This window comes from Dichomitus squalens (assembly GCF_000275845.1).
Source record: "Dichomitus squalens LYAD-421 SS1 unplaced genomic scaffold DICSQscaffold_6, whole genome shotgun sequence".
Taxonomy (NCBI): Eukaryota; Fungi; Basidiomycota; class Agaricomycetes; order Polyporales; family Polyporaceae; genus Dichomitus; species Dichomitus squalens.
The window spans coordinates 1,131,842-1,154,189 of NW_006766888.1; the positions used below are offsets into that span (position 1 = coordinate 1,131,842).

At 57.3% G+C, this 22,348-nt stretch overlaps 7 protein-coding genes across 7 annotated transcripts; 4 read left to right on the top strand and 3 right to left on the bottom strand.

Annotated features, from left to right (window-relative positions):
- Positions 1-1,026: 1,026 nt before the first annotated feature.
- On the top strand, positions 1,027-2,491 carry DICSQDRAFT_167936 (uncharacterized protein; the record flags this gene model as incomplete). The annotated part of the gene is made up of 3 exons (XM_007363541.1): positions 1,027-1,904; positions 1,962-2,316; positions 2,372-2,491. The coding sequence occupies 3 exons, from the start codon at positions 1,027-1,029 to the stop codon at positions 2,489-2,491; spliced, it is 1,353 nt and encodes a 450-aa protein (XP_007363603.1).
- Positions 2,492-4,044: 1,553 nt separating this feature from the next.
- DICSQDRAFT_55106 (cytochrome P450 monooxygenase pc-bph) lies at positions 4,045-6,287 on the top strand (the record flags this gene model as incomplete). The annotated part of the gene is made up of 6 exons (XM_007363542.1): positions 4,045-4,267; positions 4,515-4,907; positions 5,006-5,444; positions 5,594-5,989; positions 6,059-6,158; positions 6,216-6,287. 6 exons carry the CDS (start codon positions 4,045-4,047, stop codon positions 6,285-6,287), a joined length of 1,623 nt encoding a protein of 540 aa, XP_007363604.1.
- A 155-nt stretch (positions 6,288-6,442) lies between these two features.
- Positions 6,443-12,894, bottom strand: DICSQDRAFT_145362 (uncharacterized protein; the record flags this gene model as incomplete). The annotated part of the gene is made up of 19 exons (XM_007363543.1): positions 6,443-6,508; positions 6,564-6,648; positions 6,705-6,793; positions 6,854-7,293; positions 7,354-7,513; positions 7,570-7,626; positions 7,680-7,990; positions 8,039-8,207; positions 8,260-8,639; positions 8,702-9,393; positions 9,454-9,838; positions 9,890-10,220; positions 10,276-10,577; positions 10,640-11,012; positions 11,066-11,298; positions 11,355-11,471; positions 11,530-11,784; positions 11,884-12,439; positions 12,499-12,894. 19 exons carry the CDS (start codon positions 12,892-12,894, stop codon positions 6,443-6,445), a joined length of 5,397 nt encoding a protein of 1,798 aa, XP_007363605.1.
- A 266-nt stretch (positions 12,895-13,160) lies between these two features.
- DICSQDRAFT_102038 (uncharacterized protein) lies at positions 13,161-13,973 on the top strand. The gene is made up of 4 exons (XM_007363544.1): positions 13,161-13,270; positions 13,326-13,396; positions 13,451-13,501; positions 13,560-13,973. The coding sequence occupies exons 1-4, from the start codon at positions 13,261-13,263 to the stop codon at positions 13,875-13,877; spliced, it is 450 nt and encodes a 149-aa protein (XP_007363606.1). The 5' UTR covers positions 13,161-13,260; the 3' UTR covers positions 13,878-13,973.
- A 1,496-nt stretch (positions 13,974-15,469) lies between these two features.
- Positions 15,470-17,080, top strand: DICSQDRAFT_145364 (uncharacterized protein; the record flags this gene model as incomplete). The annotated part of the gene is made up of 3 exons (XM_007363545.1): positions 15,470-15,723; positions 15,788-16,640; positions 16,697-17,080. 3 exons carry the CDS (start codon positions 15,470-15,472, stop codon positions 17,078-17,080), a joined length of 1,491 nt encoding a protein of 496 aa, XP_007363607.1.
- A 295-nt stretch (positions 17,081-17,375) lies between these two features.
- On the bottom strand, positions 17,376-17,996 carry DICSQDRAFT_54653 (uncharacterized protein; the record flags this gene model as incomplete). The annotated part of the gene is made up of 4 exons (XM_007363546.1): positions 17,376-17,565; positions 17,623-17,708; positions 17,781-17,901; positions 17,962-17,996. Coding segments are annotated over 4 exons (432 nt in total), but the record flags the coding sequence as incomplete, so codon positions are not given.
- Positions 17,997-18,428: 432 nt separating this feature from the next.
- Positions 18,429-22,204, bottom strand: DICSQDRAFT_145365 (N-terminal acetyltransferase A, auxiliary subunit; the record flags this gene model as incomplete). Its single annotated transcript, XM_007363547.1, has 15 exons — positions 18,429-18,626; positions 18,692-18,921; positions 18,997-19,095; positions 19,151-19,345; positions 19,406-19,477; positions 19,542-19,596; positions 19,648-19,717; positions 19,777-19,988; positions 20,065-20,558; positions 20,614-20,724; positions 20,778-20,900; positions 20,977-21,133; positions 21,191-21,394; positions 21,804-21,997; positions 22,054-22,204. 15 exons carry the CDS (start codon positions 22,202-22,204, stop codon positions 18,429-18,431), a joined length of 2,565 nt encoding a protein of 854 aa, XP_007363609.1.
- Between the last annotated feature and the right edge of the window lie 144 nt (positions 22,205-22,348).

The window sequence follows — 22,348 nt, forward strand, 5'->3', positions numbered from 1 at the left end:
CAAGGAACCCCGCGGCCAGCAGGGAGGGCCCTCTACAAGCCGCGTGCTAGCTTTCAACCGCACGCTAGCTTTCAACCGCAACAGGCCACGCATCCCTCTAGATCTGTTTCGTAAGTCTATATAGCGAACATATGTATTGCCTGCAATTGTATGCCCAAGCGATTACTGCGCGGTGGATGTGCGGTCCCGCATGAGCTCGCGAATGGGTCGGGGAGCACGCGCTCACAAATTGATTAAAGTTTGCTAAGTGACGTCAGATAAGCCGTGCTACGTAGTATCCATCGCGCATTCTCCACACTCGGGAATGTGCAGAGAATGTGCAGGCAACGTCTGGACAATCTATGGAGTCTTCGTGGAAAAGACGCACATTCTCCTCTGTTGGAGAATGTGGCGGCAATGTGGGGAGAACGTGGCGGCAATGTGCTCATTCTCCGCTTGTTCTCCTCCCGCCAAAATCTGGCACTTCACGCTGTGATAGACGAATGCGAGCCTCTCCACGCGTGTGACTGTGCTTGACGCAGGTTCGCTGTTTTTGGTTCCGGTCTGTAGCTTTCGAAAAACAGACGCAGTCATGCGATGTGGATGACGCAGAGTTTGATTCCAGTCCACCGAAGGACCATATTTGATGAACAATAGTCTGACAAGAAGACTTGGGCATGGAGCACAATGGTGTGCTGGGCTGGCGTGTGTATGAGAAGGTTGAGATGCGGTGCAAACGTGCCTTGCCGCTGTTGTCCGACGAGTCCAGTGACACGGAAACGCATTTCGAGGCGCGGTCCGTTACGAAATCGGTGCCCGACGCCTTCCAGATTGAGCAATCCGGCAGCCGCCGCCGGGACTCGCATCGCTCAAGATAGCAACAGGCGGCGAATTGGGAGATGAGAGCGTGTGAGTCACCGCCGTCGGGACCGCCACAAAAGGATGCAGAGTACATGTATGTGACACACCCCTTCGCCTCTTCTTCCCATACCACCTACCTGCAGCAGCGCGTTCGTCCCGTTGGCTGCGTCCTTAGTGTGTGTGACAATGTCATTCCCGTATCATCAGTATGTGGACTACTCGAATCCTGCAACGCCGCGTGTGTACGCTTGGGAAGTAGCGTCAGCAACATCAGACCAAGACCCGACACTCCAGCTTCAGCAGCCTCAAGATCCTCAAGCGCAAGCTCATACACCACTCCAGCAGCCACAGCAGCAGATCTCGCCTTCTCAGCTTCAGCTTCACCAACTGCCTCCGCCTCTTCTTCAACATGCACAGCCCTCAACACCCCAAGAGCACCAAGTTCAGCAGCAGCAGCAGCAGCAGCAGCAACGCCAGCAGTATCCCACCCATCGAACCATCCATGTGCAGCCGCCCCCGCCCACAACGCACCAGTATCGGTTTGAGACCGTAACAGAGGAGGACTTCATACAGGCCAGCGCGAGCGGTGAGCGTCCTGGCTCCGGCTCGTCGCGCAGCGGCAGCGGTCGCCGCGGTGCGTCCAAACCTCCTCTACACGTCGACACGTCGCGACGAGCGTCGTCGTCGGCTGCCGCGAGCCCCGGCGCGCCGTCCGCGTCGGGCACGGGGCGCGTACCTCACGCGAGGACGCATGTTCAGTCTGCCCACCCGTACCGTCGGCCGCAGTCCCGCGCCGCCTCGGGAGGCGCGGGCTCGGGTGCGGGTGCGAGCGCGGGTGCTGCCAGCTCCTCGGGGCAGCAGCACGCCGCTGTGAGATCTCGTCGTGTGAGTGAGTTGCAGTCTGCTCAGACGAGCGTGGGCGGCGTTAGTGCAAGCCACACTGGTGGTGCGCTGCCCACGGTTGGGACCCCGTTGGGGGTGTCGTGTCCGGCTGCTAGTAGTTGGCGTGAGGGACTGCTCGGGCTGTCGACGTCAGGTCAGGGACAGAGCGCGACCGGGACAAGGTGCGTGCTCGCTTCGGGCTCCGTCTCCCTGTCGTCCTCTTGATCTTCCCGGACTAGTCTCGGTATGGAGGCAGGCTCGGCCGGGAGCGGTAGCGCGACACCTCGCGCACAGGCCGACCCCCTTCCTCAAAGCCTTGTTCTACCATTCCCGCTGGAGCCCGTTAAGCGCTACGGCATCCGCGCAGATGTCCACTTCAGCACGGAAGAGAATCTGATCACGGCAATGTTCGAGTTACCCGGTGTCAAGAGGGACGACCTCCGAATCACCATGTCTGTGTGTCCCTTCACCCGCGTGCGTCAAGTCAGCGTGTCCGGCATCTCAAGAGGGGTGCTGCCCCTGCAAGGCCATCAAGTGCGCGAGCGCAAGTTTGGAAAGTTTTTCAGGGCGCTGGCCGTCCCCCCAGAGACAAAGGTGTGTCGCTCCCTCTGGGGGCTCGAGAATCAGTCTGATGCGGGTTCATCATCAGCCGGAGGACGTATCTGTGAACCTTGAAGACGGAGTCCTCACCTTGAAGATACCCGGCGGCACACCTGCGGAAGCGGAGCAGCCGCAGAGCATACCCATCCTCGTTCCAATGGCCCAGTAATTCCCTGCTCCCTGCGATGCAACACTGGCGTTAGGCCTATACGTGTTCGCTTCCACCTCTGCGAAGTCTCAGGCTGCTCAGGACCCAGACATACGATACTTCTTGATGACTCTCCTGCTCCCGTCTCCCGGTCTGTAGTCTGCTCGCTTCCGACACGTCCTGTTGCACTCTCGCCTGAACTTTACGTACCAAAGCCTTCACACGCTCACCACTGTCCACCGCTCAGTCCTCGAAGACCGCTGTGTCAGCTCTCTCCCCATGCATCCCATTCTCCCCCGGTCTCGTTTAAAGCGCTGTCGCAAGCGTGTCTCTGCCCCCCTACATCAAAAGGTACATGTATCATAGCGTATTCCGGAACCCGAGTCCCCAAGGTACCCCGATTCCCTAATTGTTTTACCCTCTCGCGCTCTCGTTATACCATAGTCGTGTCGTCGGACCTTGCATAGTAGTGTTAGTGCTGAATCCCGTATATATACGCACAGTAGTTGCATAGTTGTCTCGTTGCTTGTACATGGTCCCGAACGCAGCTCATTCGAACTCGATAGTGAAGCGTCTGAATATCACAGGTTGCAGAGCCTGGCACGGAAGACACTGGAGACCTAGAAGTGCCGGTGACGGAAAGCGAATTGACGAGAATGCTATGGATGGAGGTTCCATATGAGTACGCAGAGAAGATATGATGCAAGAGCAGGTGTGGTCTGAAAGAGGTCAGAGAGGCCTCGCAAACTGTCATAACACCAACTTCCCCTGGAACGTGTTCGGAAACGGCCGAGGTGTGTTGGTGGCGGAGCCTGCGACACTGCTCAGGACGTTCGCTCTTTGTGAGCCTTCCATGGGGAGCTCATTCTCGTACGAGCCGATGCACCCTTCGGATGCGTTAATGTCAGCTCATGGCCTGCTTACAGGATCTAACATAGACTGTCTTCTGCGCTTTAGTAACGCGTTTCCCGGCATCCGGAGACAGAGCGTACCGTGGGCATCGACGCAGCTCGTACCTGCCTCGCGGCCGCTTCCCCTTGCTCCGAATTTGAAGTCGAGGTACGCTCGAGTTTCGGCCCCCACGACTCGGTTTTCTCTGCTATATGCTCTGATATTTCCGCGTGGCATCCACCCGGGCGTGTCCCCATGTCATGCGAGGCGTCACGCGAACACAGCTGTCCGACAGGACAACCGGATCCCGCTCGTCTGAGGGGCCTTTGTGCGGGGTGCGCTGCGCTCTTCGAGATGCGAGAGTCGCTATTCCCATTCTAGCCGGATAGATCCACAGCTCAATGGGGGATGTCTCCGTGATAGACCGAACAGCGAGTGCTTTACCTCGCCCCTTATGGTCGGTAGCCAACCTGTACGTCACCCTCCTTGATCAATCGACCCTCAGCCTGAGTAACTGATCTCCACGAAAGGAACCCGGCGGCGAGGACACATGAGAGCCGTCCGTTTCGCCCGTGCTTCGCTTCTGTACGCACGTTAGGCCGTGCTTCGCCAGGCGCTCACGAGTTAGCCTTCATATATCCCGACGTAACAACGCCCTCCTTCCATTGCTCTCCCCTCTAGCGATGTCCTTGGTCGACCGTCTCCTCAATTCTGAACCTGCCACTTGGGCGGTGGTAGGGTTCACTGCTGTCCTTCTTATCCACTTCGTACCGTACCTGGCCGATCCCCACCACATACGAGAGTACCCTGGCCCTCTTCTCGCCAAGTTATCCGACATCTGGCTGGGCTATGTCGCTGCTCAGGGGCATCGTTCTGAACGCGTCCATGAGCTGCACAAGCAATACGGTCAGTTGCACACCTGACGCTCATGCTCCGACTGCTGTGGCGGCGCTCGTGACGCGAGGCGGAGCGTGTCCACGAGACCACGCTCAATAGACCACGCTCCATATAGCTGGCGAAAGTCTATTTCTCCATGGCTGCTTCCGTCATCGAGAAGCACCCTGCGCACATCATAGCCCTGTCTCCTTTTGTCTCGCGGGCACGGTGGTCGTGAAAAGGTTCCCATGCTGACCCAATTCTGGACATCGCACAGGTACCTTTGTGCGCATCGCGCCGAACCATTTGTCCATCTCGGACCCCGAAGCGCTCCAAGTCGTCTATGGCCATGGAACAGGCACGCTCAAGTCGGACTTCTACGACGCGTTCGTGTCCATCCAGCGCGGCCTCTTCAACACGCGTTCGCGCGTACAACATGCGCGCAAGCGCAAGATTGTTTCCAACATCTTCGCGCAAAAGAACGTCCTGGACTTCGAGCCTCATGTCCGCCAGCACCTCGCAAACCTCTTCAGGCAGTGGGACAAGCTCTGCGAGGGCGGGAAAAACGGGCTCTCCGGCGATGAGGGCGAGGGTGGTTGGCAAGGCCGAGACGGTCGCGTATGGTACGATTGTCTGCCATGGTACAACTATCTCGCGTTCGACATCATAGGTAGGTAACTCGCACCTTGCTATCACCCTTTGACAGCGGCGCGGCTCGCTGAACGTCACGTCCTGTACTGAAACATGCCACTAATCCGCGGTTCGCAGGCGACCTCGCGTTCGGGGCGCCCTTTGGGATGCTCGACGCCTGCAAGGACTCGGCGCCCGTCGCGGTCTCCCACAAGGCTGCCATGGCGGCGTATGGGTCCTCCGACTCCTCCAAGGAAATCCAGATCGAACACTTCCCAGCTGTGCAGGTTCTGAACGACCGCGGCGAGTATTCCGCTGCGATGGGCGTACTGCCCCCGCACTGGCGCCCGCTTGCGAAGAAGATCCCATGGTACTCGAAAGGCAACCAGGCTGTCCAGAAACTCGCCGGTATCGCTGTCGCTGCAGTCGCCCAGAGGTTTGCTAACCCTTCCGACCGAGCGGATCTCCTTTCGAAACTGCAGGAAGGCCGCGACGATAATGGTGACCCAATGGGGAGGGAGGAGCTTACGGCCGAGGCGCTCACGCAATTGATTGCGGGGAGTGACACGACTTCGAAGTGAGTCTGCTATCCAATCTGTCTCCGTTTGCCTCTTGGATCGTTTCGGGGTGACTTCCTCCGCGCCCGATGCGCCAACAGGCGTCCGGAGGTAGTTCGTGGGGTACTTGTTTGACTGAAATCGACGCTGATTTACTCCATTTGCGCAGCTCCTCTTGCGCCCTTACGTACTGGCTCGCCAAGAACCAAGCCGCTCAGCGTAAGCTCCAGCAAGAGCTCGATGCCGCGCTTGGTAGCGATGACGATCCGGTTGCCTCATACGAGCAGGTCAAGCGTCTGCCCTATCTCGAAGCTGTCATCAACGAGGCCCTCCGCATCCACGCCACCTCCGGAATTGGGTTGCCACGACTCGTGCCGGAGGGAGGGCTGACTGTGTGCGGCAAGTTCTTCCCGGAGGGTACGGTGCTGAGCGTGCCGACGTACACGATTCACCGCGATAAGGCCGTTTGGGGCGAAGACGTTGACGACTTCCGGCCGGAGAGATGGTTCGAGCAGGACAAGAACCTCGTACAGAAGACGTTCAACCCATTCTCGTTCGGACCTAGGTCAGTCTAGCTTGTTGTGATCACGGATGGAAGGACCTATGGCTGACTATTATGGGTGGGTGCCTGCAGGAGTTGCGTCGGAAGGAATCTTGCTAACTTGGAGCTGCTCGTGATCGTGGCTTCTATCTTCCGCCGGTATCACTTCGTCCTGGAGAATCCCAATGCCCAGGTAAGTTCCGGTGTTTTCTATGTCACCTACTCTAGATGTGCTGAATCTATCGACAAGCTTGAAACGAGGGAGGGCTTCCTGCGCAAGCCGGTGGAATGCAAAGTCGGCATGAAGCAAAGGCACACGTAGATAGTGACTGCCGCTCTACTTCGCACGGTCTGGGTGGACGTCTATAGAGATATCTTTCTACAATTGTAAGATAATGCTACACGCGGGTTGCATGAGAACAGCCATTCTCGCCAGTAATCAGAGTTGCATAGATGATACAAAGTGAGGTGTATTTCTCATTTTCCTGTCATGATTTCAGAACGGCAAAGCGGGCAACTTGACGAATGACTCGTGTTGAACCACTACGACACACCATGAGTCCCCATAGTTCTCACTGTAAGTAGGGCGATCACGAACCTTGTAAAGACATGCTGCATGGAAGCGGTTCTTGCAAGTCTTGCAAGGCTTGCGTGGCAAGCTACCGTCGGTGGGGTTCACGATGCTGTGAAACAGTATGGAGATACTCCATAAAATCGAAGGGTAGGTTTGAATACGCACGAATAGCAGATTGCACACTCAGCGATGCCTGCGAAGTGCGACGTGACGTTCTTCAGGAAGAAGCTCAGCCCGTCGACAATGCTTCCACTCTGTGCAGCCCGTTTCAGTACGCCGTCCAGAATTCTACACAGGACAGAGCCTAAACATACCCGGAATGTCAAGATCTGCCGTACACCCAGCACCCACGCTCTCCATCGGTCTTCCGTGACGCCCACTAGCCTGGAGTCTCGAATGTCGACCGCGTGAAGCGGCCAGTCCGCTGGGAGCTTGATGGTCAATTCGAGCTTCTGCTCGTCGACTGCATAGGCGGCAGTAACTTCGTTGACGGCGTTCGCGACCTTGATGGTGATGTTCTCGTTCTCGCTCACAAGTTCCTGTGCCGTGCTGGGGTCCTTGACGCGCTCTAATTCGGTACGGATAATCGCCGGCGAGAAGTGGCGCGATGTGTATGCTGTAACTGTTGTGTGAAGCTGGCGGTCGCGACAATCGTTGAGCCAGGCGCGGATGAGAGATGGGACGAGGAGCAGCGCGCGGTAATAGAGGTGGGCGGTGAGGAGTCGGAGGGAGATCGGTGTATCAGTGGTATAATCTAGTGACGAGTTCGTTTTGATCAGAACAAGGTTAGGTTCAGAGATGCAGCTTAGCTCACAGTCGAGATAGAACTCGTCTACGTCCCAGATCTCGAGCTTGAACGCTTTCGCCATGCCTCCGTATAGGTCCAATAAGCCAAAGACAACTGGGAGAAGTCTGGAGCCCACGAGGTCAAGATCCTTGAGTTGGTCGATATAGCCCGACTTCACTTTCATTGACTGCGAAAGCGTAACATCAGCAAAAGAGTGATAATGCGACAGTATGGACTACTTACGGCGCCATGGAACAGATCAAACGTTACCATCCAAGCCAGTATTTGGCCGAACCAGCCCTACCAAAAGTGAATGAAGCGGATCGTCAAAGTATTCGGGGTGAGAGACGAACCTCTCCGTACTCCTCCCCTTCTTCCTGATTCAGACTGTGTTGCAAGATATTCAGCAACTCAGTAGGAAGTTCTGGTTTCACAGCATCTTCGGTGTCGACAGCAGCCTCGATGACAAGCTCTTCCGTGTACTTCTTCGCTGCTTCCTGCAGGAGCTGGTATGCCATCCGTTGCACGTCGATGGAGCCGTCTGTGACGAGGTGACACATCTTCGGGAGCGTATCTCGGGTGAGAAGAGAGGGAGGAAGATCTTGCACAATTTGAAGGGCGAGCTCCCGGCACATCGACAACGGCGTTGATAAAGTTGAACTCTCTGGAAGCCTGTCAGTCAGCATCTCTCAACCGTAGTTATGGTACATACCCAGCTTGAGCGAAACGAGATCTCGGATCAGGGTGAGAATGGCTGATCTCCTCTCATCCCATATCGCTTTGAGCGCCTTATTCGAGGATGCGAAGTCCTCGATGATCATGAACAACTGGAGCGTCCTGCTGAGGGTGACATAGGTGGATGGATCATCCAATGTCGAGTTCTGCATAAAGAGGTTAGCTCTCGCAGCCCTCGTTCCGAACTCTTTCGCACACCTCGAGATTGTTCTCCACCACATCGAACACAAGATCCCAGTGCCCGCCCGGCACGTTGGACAGGATCGGCACCAGGCTCGCAAACACCAGCGTCATCTCGCTCTGCACGTCCTCTTCCAGGTCCTCGTCTGATGTGATCCACTGCTGGCAGGCTTTAATGAGGTTGATCGCACGCTGCTGTGGAAGGAAGACCACGTCGGAGTCCGGGTCGGGCGCGGACGCTGCGAGGTTGCGGAGGAGCCAGAGCCCCTCGGTGTTCGCCTTTGAAGCTGGGATGCCCAACGTGCCCGCTGCGAGCTCGTTGCGGAACCGTTCCAGCCGCGTCGGCTCTGGCGCATAGCGGGTGATGGAGAAGATGATTGCGAGGGATGTATGAGGAGCTGCCCGACACGCAACGTCACATGAGAGAGGTAATGAGCGCATATATCGCAGCAGTACTCACCCAACTTCTCAATCTTCCTGGCGACAAGCATCCATTGCTCCGAGTCTGCCTTCGTTGCGGTACTGAGAGCGTGCCGGAGGATCATATGAAGGACACGCGACTCGCGGACCGTGTCACGACGCGTCGCACGGCCGACCAAGTCAACAACAAGCTGGCCGACCCCCTCAAGACCCGTCGCCGGACCCTGGTTCACGAGCGCATTCGTCACGCTGGAGTGCCACTTCTCGTCCGTGGCCGAGGAAAGAAGGTACGCCGCGAGCTGCTGCACTCTGTCCAATATGCTCTGCAATGTAGCGCGAGCGACGGTCTTGGCGAACACCGGGCTCTGCGCACCAGGCAGGTAACTGCTCTCCTCCGCGTAGATCGCGAGCGCAAGGATATGGTGCAGCGCCCACATGCTCTCCTTCGCTGTCTGCCGCTCGTCTACGAGGTAAAGCAACAGCCCGTGCACGGTGCGCGCGTACTTCGCGAGGCCCTGCGTATCGAACTCGCTCGCTGTAACTTTGATTGAGCGGTATTGCACCGATGGTGGTACGAGAGGGTCCACGACCGCCAAACTCGGATCCAGAGGGGTAGAGGGTAGCGCTTCCAACATGCTGTCTAGCTCCGCCCTGGATGGGAATATATCCGATAGCACGTCGACCTTTGAGCCGAACGAAGAGGCAGACAGAGTACGCAAGACATGCTCTGGCCTGTGATTAAACACGATATGATCAGTTGCACGTTATGCAAGACAGCGAGAGCGGACGAACGTGGCTTTATTGGAGCTGTCAATGAGCAGTTCACGCAGCAGATGTTTGATGACAGACAACGTAGTGCCCTTCGCCTCCGCAGAGCCGATGTGGACCCACTTCTGCCAGAGTCCCTTAGCGAGAGCTTGTTGCTTGGCGTCCACCGGGAGGACTTGTGGAAGTAGAAAGGCGAGCAAGAACGCATACGGGAAGAGCGAGGACGCGAAGCTCTCAATTGCGCTCGCGGACGGGTCACGCTCAATGAGGTCGTGAAGTAGGCTCAGAGGAATGTTGAACGCGTCCACAGAAGACTTGTTCTCGTGCAAGACGTCGTCGAAGTGGAGTCTGAACGAGTCCACGAGGCTGTGCAGAAGACCCTCACGGCAGCTTCGAGAGATGAAGGGCTCTGCGAATCGTCTCCGTTAGCAACGACACGACGTGATTTCATGCGACATACGGTAGTTGACCAGAAGCCTCCCGATCAGCGATGTGGAAGTCGCACCCTGGGGACCAGCGAGCGCCTCGGAGAGCATGTGGGCGGCCGCGTCGTGGAGCGCCTCTCCTTGTGGTCTCAGGTAGTCGGGAAGCCGCTTACTCTCCGCTGCATCCAGAAGCGCGGGGAGCGTCGAGTCGAGCTCCTCAGGGCTACGCCCAACAGTCTCGAGCACACGGTGCCAGACTGTCGACGCGACCACTTCATCTTTGCGGAACTTGAGGTAGAGGAGCAGCAGGGATGGCATCGCTGTGAGGAGGCGGTCTGTCTGAGACTGAACCAATCCGTCTACGTCCTGAGACAACCGTCAGCATGCTGTAATCACGGACAGACGTCCCAGTGAGACGAACCTTCGCCATCTGGTCGTCCGCGAAGACAAGCTCGCCGAACCTCTCGAGAATTCCAACAAGGGACGCCACACGCGCGTCCTGCGCCTCGTCCGCCTGCAACAGCGCCGCGCACTCCTCGAGCGTCGTCCTCACCACAAGCAGCAAAAGATCGTTCGCAGCATCTGCAGGCGCAGTCCCCCTCTCCAGCGAGGCGACGAACTGCTGCAGGAGTTCGGGCACAAGCGCAGGGACCGCCTCCGCGGCGGACTTGACGGAGTTCTCGATCGCCCCAGCGACGACCCTCCATCCGGCCTCGAACAAGTCTGCGGTGCGGAGCGGAGATGAGCGAGTGCGCAGTAATATCAGGACGAAGCCCGGGGCTTACCTGCGCGAAGCCTGTACAAAGCCGCGAAAGTCTTCGCCAGCTCCGTCCCGGCGCTCGCCCCCTTGACCTTGAGCCTCCCGGAGGACAGCTCTTGCCAGGCGCGCTTGATCTGGTCCTGGATGAGCGTCTTCACGGCGGCGTCGACGTTCGGAGATTGGCTTTCCGCGGCCGTGCCGTGGATGAGAGAAATGGCTTCGTCTGCTGGAGCCGACACGACACGACGGACGACGAACACCAGGGATTCCAAGACGGATGCGAAGAACGCTGTGGATGCGGCTACGCGGTCGAGCGAGTTCAGCACGCGGGCATCGACCGCGGCCCAGAAGGACACGAAGAGATCCTCAAGTGGACGTTCAGAAGAGGGCGAAACGATCTAGAAAACCAGTCAGGTACAGGCATATAACAGGAAGACGCAGGGGCACTCACCGAAGATGGAATTGTGGATAAGATGATGAGGACAGTAGGGTACCCCTGTGCAGGAGACCCGGAGCACCCGGTGGCGAGGAACTGCAGGAACTCCGTGTACGCTTGCGATGGGCCAGTCGGAGACGTGGATGGTTTTAGAGGAGGCTTCGAGGCTTCGCCATCACTGTCGGAGCCTGACTCTTCCTCATCCTCCTTCTCGGCCTCCGCTTCCAGCGTCCAAGCATTTGGGTGTTCTGCGCGCACGGAATTAGCCATCAAGCTACGTCGTAGGAAACGGGATGGGCCATACCCTTGAGGAAGACGAGCAGCGGTTGCCACATCGCAGCTCTGACGTTCGGATCGGGTTCGACCCAGGCAGACCTGAGGATAGCGCTGCTCAGGACGGGGACGAGGCTCTCGAGTTGAGCTGCATAGGAAGATATTAGTGTGGCTTCTCAGCCGTCGCATCTACGTACGATGCTTACCCTTGCACTTCTGGACTAACGTCTGGAGCAACGACCACGCCGATCGTCTTACCACGGGCTGCTCGAAGCCGAAGCTCTCAGAGTCGACGAATGGTGGTACCTTTCCATAGTACAGAGACGACCACAGAGCTGGATTCGCAAGAGGCTCGAAGAACGCGTCCTCCTTCTCTTCAGCCTCATTCACACTCGCCGTCGTCTTCGCCTCCGCCCTCTCGTCCGTCTTGCTCGGAGCAGCGGCAGCGGTGTATTTTGCATCTGAAGAACACGCGTAGAAAAGGGGTGGGGGAGGGAGGAAAAGAAACGACTGCATTGAACACATGTACATGCTTCCCACAAGAGACGTAGGACACCCACTCAAAACCCACTCGGTCGCCCCGAAGGCACCCACGCGCAGGCGCGCCTTCCTATCCTGTTCGTTCTCCTCGTCCTCGTCCGCCTTCGCGCGCGGGCTCGGGCTCGGGCTCGGGCTCGCGTCCCCGTCGCGCCGTACTGGGGTACCGCGCCCGCTGCCCTTCTTTCCGCCTTGGGCTCGGACTGGCAGCATGGGTTGTGGGGGGTTAATGTAGAGGTAGACTCCCGAGGGGTCGAGGAGTGTGCGCTGGACGAAGTCCCAGAGGCGCGGGAGGAGCGTCGCGCCGAGGGCGAGCTTGTCGTCGGAGGGGGAGGCGGCGGTGACGTACCGGAGCCAGGACTCGCGCGCAAAGGAGGAGACCTGGCGGTCGACGTCGTGCACGGCGAGGCACCACGAGCCTAGGATAGATTCTGCTTGGTCGGACGAGATAGCTTCACGGATCTGGAAGAAGATCTGGGTGCGTAGGTTTGGAATCTCGAGGAAGGAGGAGTGGAGGGCGATGGCCTGGAGTCTGATCCGTCTGGAGGGGTGCAGGAAGAGGGCTGGGATGTGGTGTAGCTGGAAGGTAGGATGTTAGCGAGAGCGAGCGGGAGAGTCAGCAGCGAAGACGGCCGCACCCAGACCGGAATGATCTCCTGTAAGGTGTAGACAAGGTACTCGCCCTCTTCGCCCTTCTTCGCTCGGCCAATCCAAGCGGTCTGCATATCTTCGAGAGCGCGTCGTTTCGTGGTAGCATCCTTCTTCGCGAGGAGGCGCAGCACCACGACGAGTTCCGCAGGGAGCCTCTGCGCGAGCCCAAGAGTATCAAGAGGATCTGGAACGATTGGAGCGGGTTTTACAGGGGGGACATAGACCTTCTTGCGAGGCTCCTTCTTGCTCTTCTTATCCTTGCCTTTGGGCTTCTTCTCCTTGGGTACCTGGGGCTCTTCCACGACGCCCTGTGTGGAGGCAGCCTTGCGAGCATGCTTCTTGCGCGTAGCAGATGTCGCGGACGACTTTCCCTTGGGTGCCATGGGGCGAGGATTTGACTAGCGAGGAGTGGAAGTGTACCGAGTGAGATGCATAAGGCGGCGAGCTTATGAGAGTCGAGTCTGCGCGAGTCTTTCCACCACCCTTTCCGAATCCGGCACCGCGACGCCATGACGCACTCCAGTCATTCCCGCACGTGCCTATCATCTACGGAGGCGATTGCTCATATCCGCGACCTCTACTGTCCGCGCTCCTACTGGTAGCTCGTCTGTATTCCTCATCCATCGTGATCTGAGGGTGCGCTACTTTTGCGGAGACTGCTGAGCAGGTCATATAAGCCCACGAACGAGACCGGTGGAAGATTGCTAGCAGGACAGCAGTCACCCTCGTGGCGTCGAAATCGATTCACCATGTCCAAATGTAGGGTACTGGTACCAGCCTGCACCGTTGTCTGGTTGCTTACGCCGCTCGCAAGCACAATCGCAATACGCAGCTGCATCGGGCCTCCCGCTCATCAAATCACCTAGTCTGCGCCTTCCCCGGCCTGTTCGTATCCCATTGTCGATAAGACATGTTAGTGACATTGACGAACAATGACAGGTAGAACTCCCACCGGACATTCATCCCCTGCCAGATAGTGTGACTGCATATGTGAGTCCCAGGCCAACCAAAACTGTCGAAGACGATTGATAAACGCCATGTTACTTAGTTCGTATACCCGTTCACGCTTGAGCCGCACGTCCTCACTGTGGAGGCATCTCGAAGATCCACTCTTGCTGCGCATGCCACTCGCCGCGAGGCATACCTCAAGGCCCGAGAGGAAGAGAAAGAGCGGCGGAAGCGTGAAGCTCTCCGAAAGATTGCCCCGGGTTTCGAACCGAGGTCTACGCCGCTCGTCCCTACCAAGCGGTTCTCAGGTATTCCTATCTCACCTACAACTCCCTCCGCAGACGACTCTACCCACAGAAGAACCAAGTCGGTCATGGAGGAGTTGGTTGACCATCTGGCAGCCCTGGACTCGAAGTAGGCACTTCGATCGGCGAAGTCGTATAATGTAGGTTATTGTACAATAGTATCAACATGTGGTGCGGATTAGCAGATGGGTATGCAATCATCTTTCAAGGACGAACGCTGTGATTCCTCACATCGAGCGTATCACCGCGCCCGTCGTCAGCTGAAACTTATTCAGCTTGCCTCGTCGCACTCGTGCACGTTTCCGTGTTAAGTCCGTGGCAGGGAAGCCCACATGCTATATCCTGGAAGCATCTATCTTCCCAACATGGCCCACAATAAAGCTTCTTAGCAGCTGGCAGCGCGCTCACCACGCGCTCCCAAACCAGTGTACTCCATTACGTTGTTCCGGAGGAAATATACCAAGTACTAGTACCACCGTATAGTAGCTGCGCCGTCGACGCCTGTTATGCAGCGTGGAGATTTCTCGTGATTAGATTCTTTAGTTCCGAAGAGCCGGGCGACGAAGCGTGGTAAGTCCTCGGGCAGGCGCGAGCCCATTGTACTTATAGCACTGCGTCTCTTGGCCTCCTCCTTCTTCCCCAATCTAATGCTCCCGCACCAAGACGCTCTGCTCATCCACCCATATCGCTAAGACCTCAAGGTGGACCACTAATTTTGTACGATCCTTCAAAGAATCAGGCAATGTCTCCTCGGGATAACGTCCCAGGCCGCAAAGCATTCAGCCCAGACCGAAGATGTCACGTACGTCGTCCCATCCTCTACTCACTTCCCTCATGTTTCCCTCCCCCTTTCCCATTCGTACACCTCCAAACGAGATGTTGAACACCGCCCGCCGTCGCGCAGTGGTTCGACAGCAATGGCCGGCCCTACAAACGCCTCGACGGCGGCATCGGCTGCCCCCGCAACCGCATGTGCTACTTCGCCCACCCCAATGACGGCGAGCACTGGCGCAACGCCCGGGCCTCCGGCGAGCCCCCGCTCCAGTACCTCACCGACGACGAGTACCGTCTCATCGTCGGCCGACACCGCTCGCCCGGCCGCCCCCCGCCCTACCTCCCGAACCACCACAATCACCACCACCCCCAGTCCGCCGTCGCGAATGCCGCCCGCCATCGCTCCCTCAGCCCCGGGCGCAGGCGCGAGCGGCCCCCGAGCCCTGCCCCTGGTCCGAGTCTGCGCCGCCGGTCGGACAGCCGCGAGCGGGCGCTGGCGGCGAGCGCCGCCGCGTCCCCAACGCTCGCGCAGCGTATCCGTGGGCGGCGGTCGATCAGTCGTGAACGGGAGAACGCAGCCGCGCGTGCGTATGGACACCGAAGCTCGCGCTCGCGCTCGCCCGTCCTCCGCGGAAGGCTTCGCACGCCGCCACCGCCGGCGGGCCCAGCTGGTGGGGCGCCGCCGAGGGGTCCCAGGCCCTATGGTGCGATCCCGGATGGTCCTAGGAATGGAGGCGGTGGTGCAGGGGCGGCGAACTTCAACCACAGAAGCCCGATGTTCCTGAAGAACGAGGCTGTGGACGTGCCAATGAGGGACGTGGGGACGACGTCCACGAAGGCGTCTTACGGAAGGGAGAGCAGCATCGCGAGCACCCGCATTCCTTCCCAGCACTCGTCCCCTTCAAGAGTTCATGCTACGGCTTCCGTATCCATGGCTGGAATGGACGCTGACCGTGCAGCTGTGCCGCAACCGACCGCAAACGCAGCTGCTACTCCTCCCTCAAGCGTTCCCACTCCGGACACGATAAAGACCCTGTTGGAATCTAACCAGCTCCAGTGGCAGCAAATATCTTCTGCGGTAGCCGCCGCCACATCGGCGGTGCCAAAAGCGTCCGGGCAGGGCGCTGGTTTTGGCGGAGATCTCTCCATCGAAGAGAAGAATAAGATCTGGTCGAGCCGTGTCGAGTGAGTGATGCAATGTGCTTCGCAGACTGACCTGAAATGCCGACGTAACGTGCCCGCCCCGCAGACTTCTTGCAGCGGCGACGCGCATACATAATGACTGCCGTTCGATGGAAACCGATATCCGTGATTATAAGCAGCTCGTCGAATCATTCAGCTACCAGACTCTCCCCGCCGAGGACAGGACCGTGATAGAGGGCCACCTGCAAAGTTTGCAGGGGCAGCTGGGACAGAAAGCGGACGATATGAAGAAGATCCTGACCAATTTATCGTCCGCGAAATTTTGGCCCACATACACAAACCGACGCACACTCCCGCCCGGATTGGATGGAAACAGCAAGGAACATCAACAAGAGCTGGCTAAAGAAATCGGGTCTCTGAAAGGCTCTGTTTCTCAACTACAGGACTTGTTTAAATCTGTCGATGCGCGATGGGAGCAGATGTCTAAGCAACTTCAAAGTAATCTCTCGTCCGAGTCTAGGGCCACTGGTGGAGGAGACGTGGAGATGGCCTCAAACCAAGCCAGTACGTTCTTGGCCGAAGCAATTGTCCCTTCAGAACTGGAGAAAATCCGCGACACCATGGCGAACTTCGAAGAACGCCTGGGCAGGCTCGAACGTGATGTGCAGGACCCGTCGCTGCTCGCGCAGATCGACGCGATCATCGCCGAAAACGTGCAATCCATCGTCCTCGCCTCTACGGGAACCGTGCAGGCCAAACCGCCCGAGCCTCGTGCCGCGCTCACCGAGGAGCAGCTCAAGACGCTCCAGACGTTGCAGCAGCATGCGGCGACTACTGGGCAACAGGTCGCAAGGCTGTCGCAAGAAGTGGCGCAGCTGGCCGGATTCAACGAACGGCTGCAGACCGAGAACATGGCGCTCCAAGCCGAGAACGTCCAGCTCCGGCAGCAGCTGGAGGAGGTACGCCACACTGACTCGTTTCTCAGCCCGTTCGGCTTAACGCGTGTTCATGACAGCTTCAAAATACGCAGACGTCGTCGGGAGATTCGACGCAAGCCGATAGAATGATATCAGAGATGCGCGCATTGAACGCGGCCGTCCGGGCGTATATCTCTCAAGGCTCTTCTTCGCAATCTGCTGAACCCATGGGAGACGCAGTTGTTAAGCAGATTGCACCCTACCTCGTCAAGTCTATCCCCGAACTCATTGCCCCGCAACTTCAGGGCCTGCGCGATCAACAAGAGACACTGCGTGCTGCGCACACGCAGGCCATTCAAGAATTGTCGACGAAGATGTCCTCAACGTTGCAGGCTATTGAAGCGATTCGTGTCTTGGTCGGAGGGCTGGAGGTGAAGAGTCCGCCGCCACCTTCTCACCCGACTGTGAACGGAGCGTCGTAGAAGCTTTGATAATGCTGTTCTGATTATGAACCCTTCCGCCGTCCTCATGCTCGCATATGCTTTAAATTGGCTGCCTTTCTTTCCTCCTTCGGCATCACCTGCACTTCTACCAGTCGTCACCGCACTGCCAGTATCTATCTTCATGCAATTACCATATTCCGTTGTTGTATCCGTAGCGCAATTATGTTATGCCTGACGGCCGAAAGCCATCGAGTTGTAGTCCAGGGACTCCGTTCAGACCCATATGAATACAATTTTGTGACATGCGTCGTCGCATATGCATGGAGCGTGCATACTACATAATGCGCGGATGGTAGATAGTGGCAGTGATAATACGGATGGCGAGACAAGGACAAGGATACGATGCGAAGACGATTACTGCACAAAGAATGAGCACGAAGGTCGTACGGACGAGTGGGTAGAGGGGGATACTCACGAATTGGAGCGCAGCACCCTTCGTCTTCTTCTCACCACCAAGCTCGAAGCTACAGCGCTGACGTAAACAACGGCAACGAAGGGGAACATGGACGAGGGCAACGTACTGCTTGCAACGCTTCAGGGAGAGCTGCATCTTGTACTTGCACACCGTGCACTCTAGCCGGAGCACGACCTTCTTCGTCGTCTTTGCCTGTTACACCGATACGCCATCGGTTGAGCACTGGTCTTGTTGCCGCGCCCTAATCAATACCATGAAACGTACCTTCTTGTGGAAGACGGGCTTGGTCTGACCACCGTACCCGGACTGCTTACGGTCGTAACGACGCTTTCCCTGCGCAGCCAACGAATCCTTGCCCTTCTTGTACTGGGTCACCTTGTGAGGCCTGCAGGACAACCCGGACGCTCAACACCACGCTCGGAGCATGAGGATAACGGATACATACGTGTGCTTCCTGCACTGCTTGCCCTTGCAGTCTAGAAAGCCCCAAGTCAATACCCCATCTCAACCTTCTCTCCCGTCCGAGCGAACTCACAAGTCCGGCGAGTCCTAACGAGAAGCGTACAGTCAGCACCCCGGCATATAATTAAAAAGCAATGCTTCAACATACTTGGGGATGTTGACCATGGCGGAGGTGTCGTTGGCGACGTTGTCTTGAGGATTGTGGGCGGGTGGACGTGCGATAGTCTCAGCAATCCGTCCCTCCGACGGAAACGGCAACTAGTTGATCAAACAAGGTTCACACTCCGCTCAGCCACAGTCAGAGAGTGCTCAGCCAGTAGGCGCTTATTGTACACCCCACAGTGAGCGTCGATATATCACTGGCATACATATGTGAGCATTGCGAAGGCAATGTATATACGCGAGTGGAACGTGTCTAGTACACAGTGTATAGTCCGTACTCCATGTCGATTAGCTTATAATCTCCGCCTTCTCTTCGACCGCGTCCGCCACTGGGTCCTTCTGCACGACGGCCTTCTGCGCAGCAGCGAGGTCCTCTGGAGGCACAAATAGCGTTGAGAGCTGGAACTTCGCTCTACAGGCTGCTCGGAACTCCTCTGCCCGTTGCGATCGGATCTCGGTCAGGAACGCGACGATCGCGAGAGCCGTCTATGAGTTACAGCGTTCGACGTTTGGTTGTATGAAATGTCTATACACAGCAAACATGAGCGTACCTCTAGTTTGAGCTCTGTATCGGCATTGAGCGCGGTGAAGATCGACGCTTCGACCTCTTCTCGAGGAGCGCCGAGCGTCCGCGAGACCTTCGTGGCGGCAAGGACCGCGTCTGCTCGTGAGGAATGGCGCTGGAGGTATTGCGAGTTGAATACCTCCAGCGATACTTCATCCGGTATGAGTTTCTGAATCGCTGACAAAGCGGCAGAGGCGGCGTTCTCGGACGGCTTGTCTGTCAACGATGTCCCTTTATAAGAGCGTTGCGGTTAGCGCAGGAGGTAAGTGGACATGTAGGATCACATCGTACATCTTCGCTGGAAGTCAACCAGACGGAAATGCAGTTCTGGTGAGTCTGCGTTCAATGCATGTGCGCGGTTCAGAGCCTGAATGGCTTGCAGATATCTCTCTGTGATTGCGAGGTGTTAAATCCATAGTGAACAACGGGAGGGAATATCACGAACTCCGCCGGACCGCGACGTCGTGGATTGCGAGCCACGCATCGATGTTATCTTTAGCCATCGTGGTTAGAGGTTTGAGCACCTTTGCTGCACGCTCGAGCGGGTCCGACGCTTGCAGGAGCTTCGTGCCATCCGGATCTTCGTCCTTGAGTGGACCGATATCAAGGCCCTTGTCCTCGTTAGCGGAGTTCTGGTTAGCTACGCGGTGACAGAGTAAGCTTGAGAGCAAATGCAGAGTGATGACCTGCATGGGCGTACCCTTCTTGGCCTCCTCCTGGACCTTCTTTTCGGCTCTTTTCGCCTTCTTCTTCTGCTTCTTGGAGAGTTCCGCTGCAGACGAAGAGCAGCGGAGTAAATCGCATGGAGTGATGGGTTTATAGCGACCGCGGCTTACACTCAGACGAAGGCTTTGTCGCTAACGACGGGTCATCGTGTACTTTGACGAGTATCTAACGCGACTTCAGCATGTTACTGCAAAGGGCAGCTCAATGAACACGTACTCGAGAAGCCTCGATGGCTGAGTGGACGTACGCAGGATGTGACCGTAAGTTGTCCTCCCACTTGATCAAGCTGTATCATGATGACCGTTTAGACACGGCACTCAGCCTCGTAAGGATCCCGACACTCACTTCAGGTAGATGTTGATCGTGAACTTGCGCACGGAGTACCCGTGGAAGTCGAACTGGTCATCCTCAAAGACATCAAAGATCCTATGGATCGCATCGTACTTCTTCAGCGCCATCGCGAGGTTCCCATTACGCAGCTGCGCGTCCGCCTCCTCGGTCAGGTATATCAGCGACTGCATGTCTTCCAGGTCCTGCGACGGGCTCGGGGCATCTTTCTGTGCACACCCAGTGCAAGCCTCCAAGTCAATACAAGCACCACGGAGTCCGGTGATACCTAGTACTGAGACGTACCTTTGTGAATAGCCCAAACACTTCGACCGCCTCATCGATCAACCCTGCCCTCAGGCGATACTTGCCCGCCTTCGTGTTCAAGAACCGGTCCTGCAGATCCAGCGTCCTCGCCAAATCCATGTTCTTCGCCGCTCCGAAGGGGTCCCCCGCGCGCTTCAGGACACGCGCCTTGAACATATACAGCTCGGGCAGCGTCGGCGTGTGTCCAATCGCCTCATCTAGCAGCTCGATCGCTTTCTTGTGACTTCCCAAGAACGAGTGATGCTGTGCCAGGTAGTAAAGCGCCCATATGTACTCTGTGGGGTCGGTGTCGGGCGGCGAAGGGGAGGTTGCGGGGTGGACGAGCGTCGACAGAAGGGAGGTGACAGTCTGCTCGATGGTGTCGCGCTTTGAGGAGGAGCGATAGAGGGACTTGAGGTCGGCGAAAAGGGAGGGGACGCCCTTCTCGAGGCGAGTCTTGAGGTAGGGCTGGACGAGCTTGGTGAATTTGTCTCCTGATGGGTACTGTGGGTTGGTATGTATCGGCTTGAGTCAGTTGAGGCCACATACCTTGAGCGATCTCAAGTGCTATTCGGAGTGGGGCGGATGCTTTAGGAAATTGGGCCGAGAAGTCGTGCAAGCTGTGCAGAGCTTGATCTCGTTGCTCGTCCGTGATAGCCTCTGCAAACAAGAATGAGGAACGCCACCACCATCTGATACAAGCAACGTCTTACCGAGGTCAATTCCGCGACTTGCCAGGTACCCCTTATAATAATCCCAGCAGTTCGGGTTCTGCTCGATGAGCCCCTGCCACGCCTGCTGCGCCTCGTCCTTACCAGCCTTCGACAAAATTCGCGCTAATAGTAGTGGACGGAGGCGGTCGAGCCGTCTTGAGTACTCACGGCCCACTCACCAATGCGCCCAGCGGCTCACCTCGGAACTCCTGAATCGCGACCCGGTCGATGATAGCGCGCGACTTGGCATTGGCGTCAAGGAGCGAGAGCGCGTCCGCGTACTCGCCGAGCTCCTCCAAGACACGGACGTGATATAGCAGGATCTCGGACATCTCGACGTCGTAGTCGGGCACATTCTGCTTGGGCGCGTTCAGTGACAGGTGAGGGGAAGAGGGGATACTTGTCGTACGCACCTTGACGATGCGCTCATACTGTTCGAGCACACTCTTCGCCTCTGCGAGGTTGCCGCTCAGGTGGTACGCAACGGCGAGTGCGATCCAGTTCTGACGGAGCTGAGGCCGTAGCCTGAGGAGGGTGTGGCGGGTCTCGACAAGCCCGTCGTAGAGCCGCAACTGCGTCTGCAGATGCGCGGCGTCGCGGAGGATGTTCATGTTTTCCTGCAATCATCACATTGTCAGCGAGCTCCGATCCGATGCATGGATTCGGCAATCCTGGGCTTCCGGAGAAGTAAAGATTTGAGGCTATGACAGATCTAGGACGACAATACGCGATGGAACGCTGCTTCACGGCGTGTATAGTCGCACGCGTAAATTTGCCTGTTAAGACGCGGGTGATCCGCACAGAAGTGGGTCCGTGGCAGACAATGCTTGGGCTCGCCCGAGGGAGCACAACAGCCAGGCCACACACGCATTCTGGTCGGGTTGTGTGAAAATGATGCAGATGATTCAGCCCTGTCGTCGGGCATCTTTGCCCGACAAGGCGAAGCGGTTTGCACGACGGAGAGTCATCGTAAGCTCTGCCATGCCAGAAGACATATATGCGCTCAGTAGAACAAGTGGATCTGACCTTGTCAAAGCGCAAGGCTTGAGTGTAAGATTTAAGAGCCTCTTCATAGTTTTTCTGGCCCTTCTGGATGAGGCCAAAGACATGCCAGCATATGTGCGAGGTGAGATCGAGGCGGACGCCCTGCTTCACGAGTTCGAGGCCTTCCTCGCGCCGGCCGAGATGTGTGAGGATGAGTCCCTTCATGCACAAGGTTTCTACAATCTGGCTTGAGCACGCATAGCTAAAAGCGTGCATTGCAGGTGTGACGCACCACCATGATTAGGGAACTTTTTGAGGATAGCATCCGCAGTCTTGAGGCCCTTCTTCAGTTGCCTGTCTTCATAGTAGTGGAGGACCTCCTTGAAGAGACCAGACTCCTTCAATGGGAGCGCTCTACTCGGCAAAATCCCAGCAGGAGGCATGACTAGGTCGACGAGGAAAGCAAGGAATGCGAGTGCGTCGAGCCAGAAGGCGTATATGGCCGGGGCAGCCACACTTGCGCGCGGTGTATGCAGATCTGGGATTGTGGCGGAGAGCAAGAGCGCGCGGCTCAAACAAGCGACAAC

Excerpts from the sequence above, each read along its gene's own strand:
- DICSQDRAFT_102038 (XM_007363544.1), top strand. Across the intron at positions 13,397-13,450 it reads GTCTGCGCCTTCCCCGGCCT|GTAGAACTCCCACCGGACAT; the intron begins GTTCGTATCCCA and ends GAACAATGACAG. Across the intron at positions 13,502-13,559 it reads CAGATAGTGTGACTGCATAT|TTCGTATACCCGTTCACGCT; the intron begins GTGAGTCCCAGG and ends CATGTTACTTAG.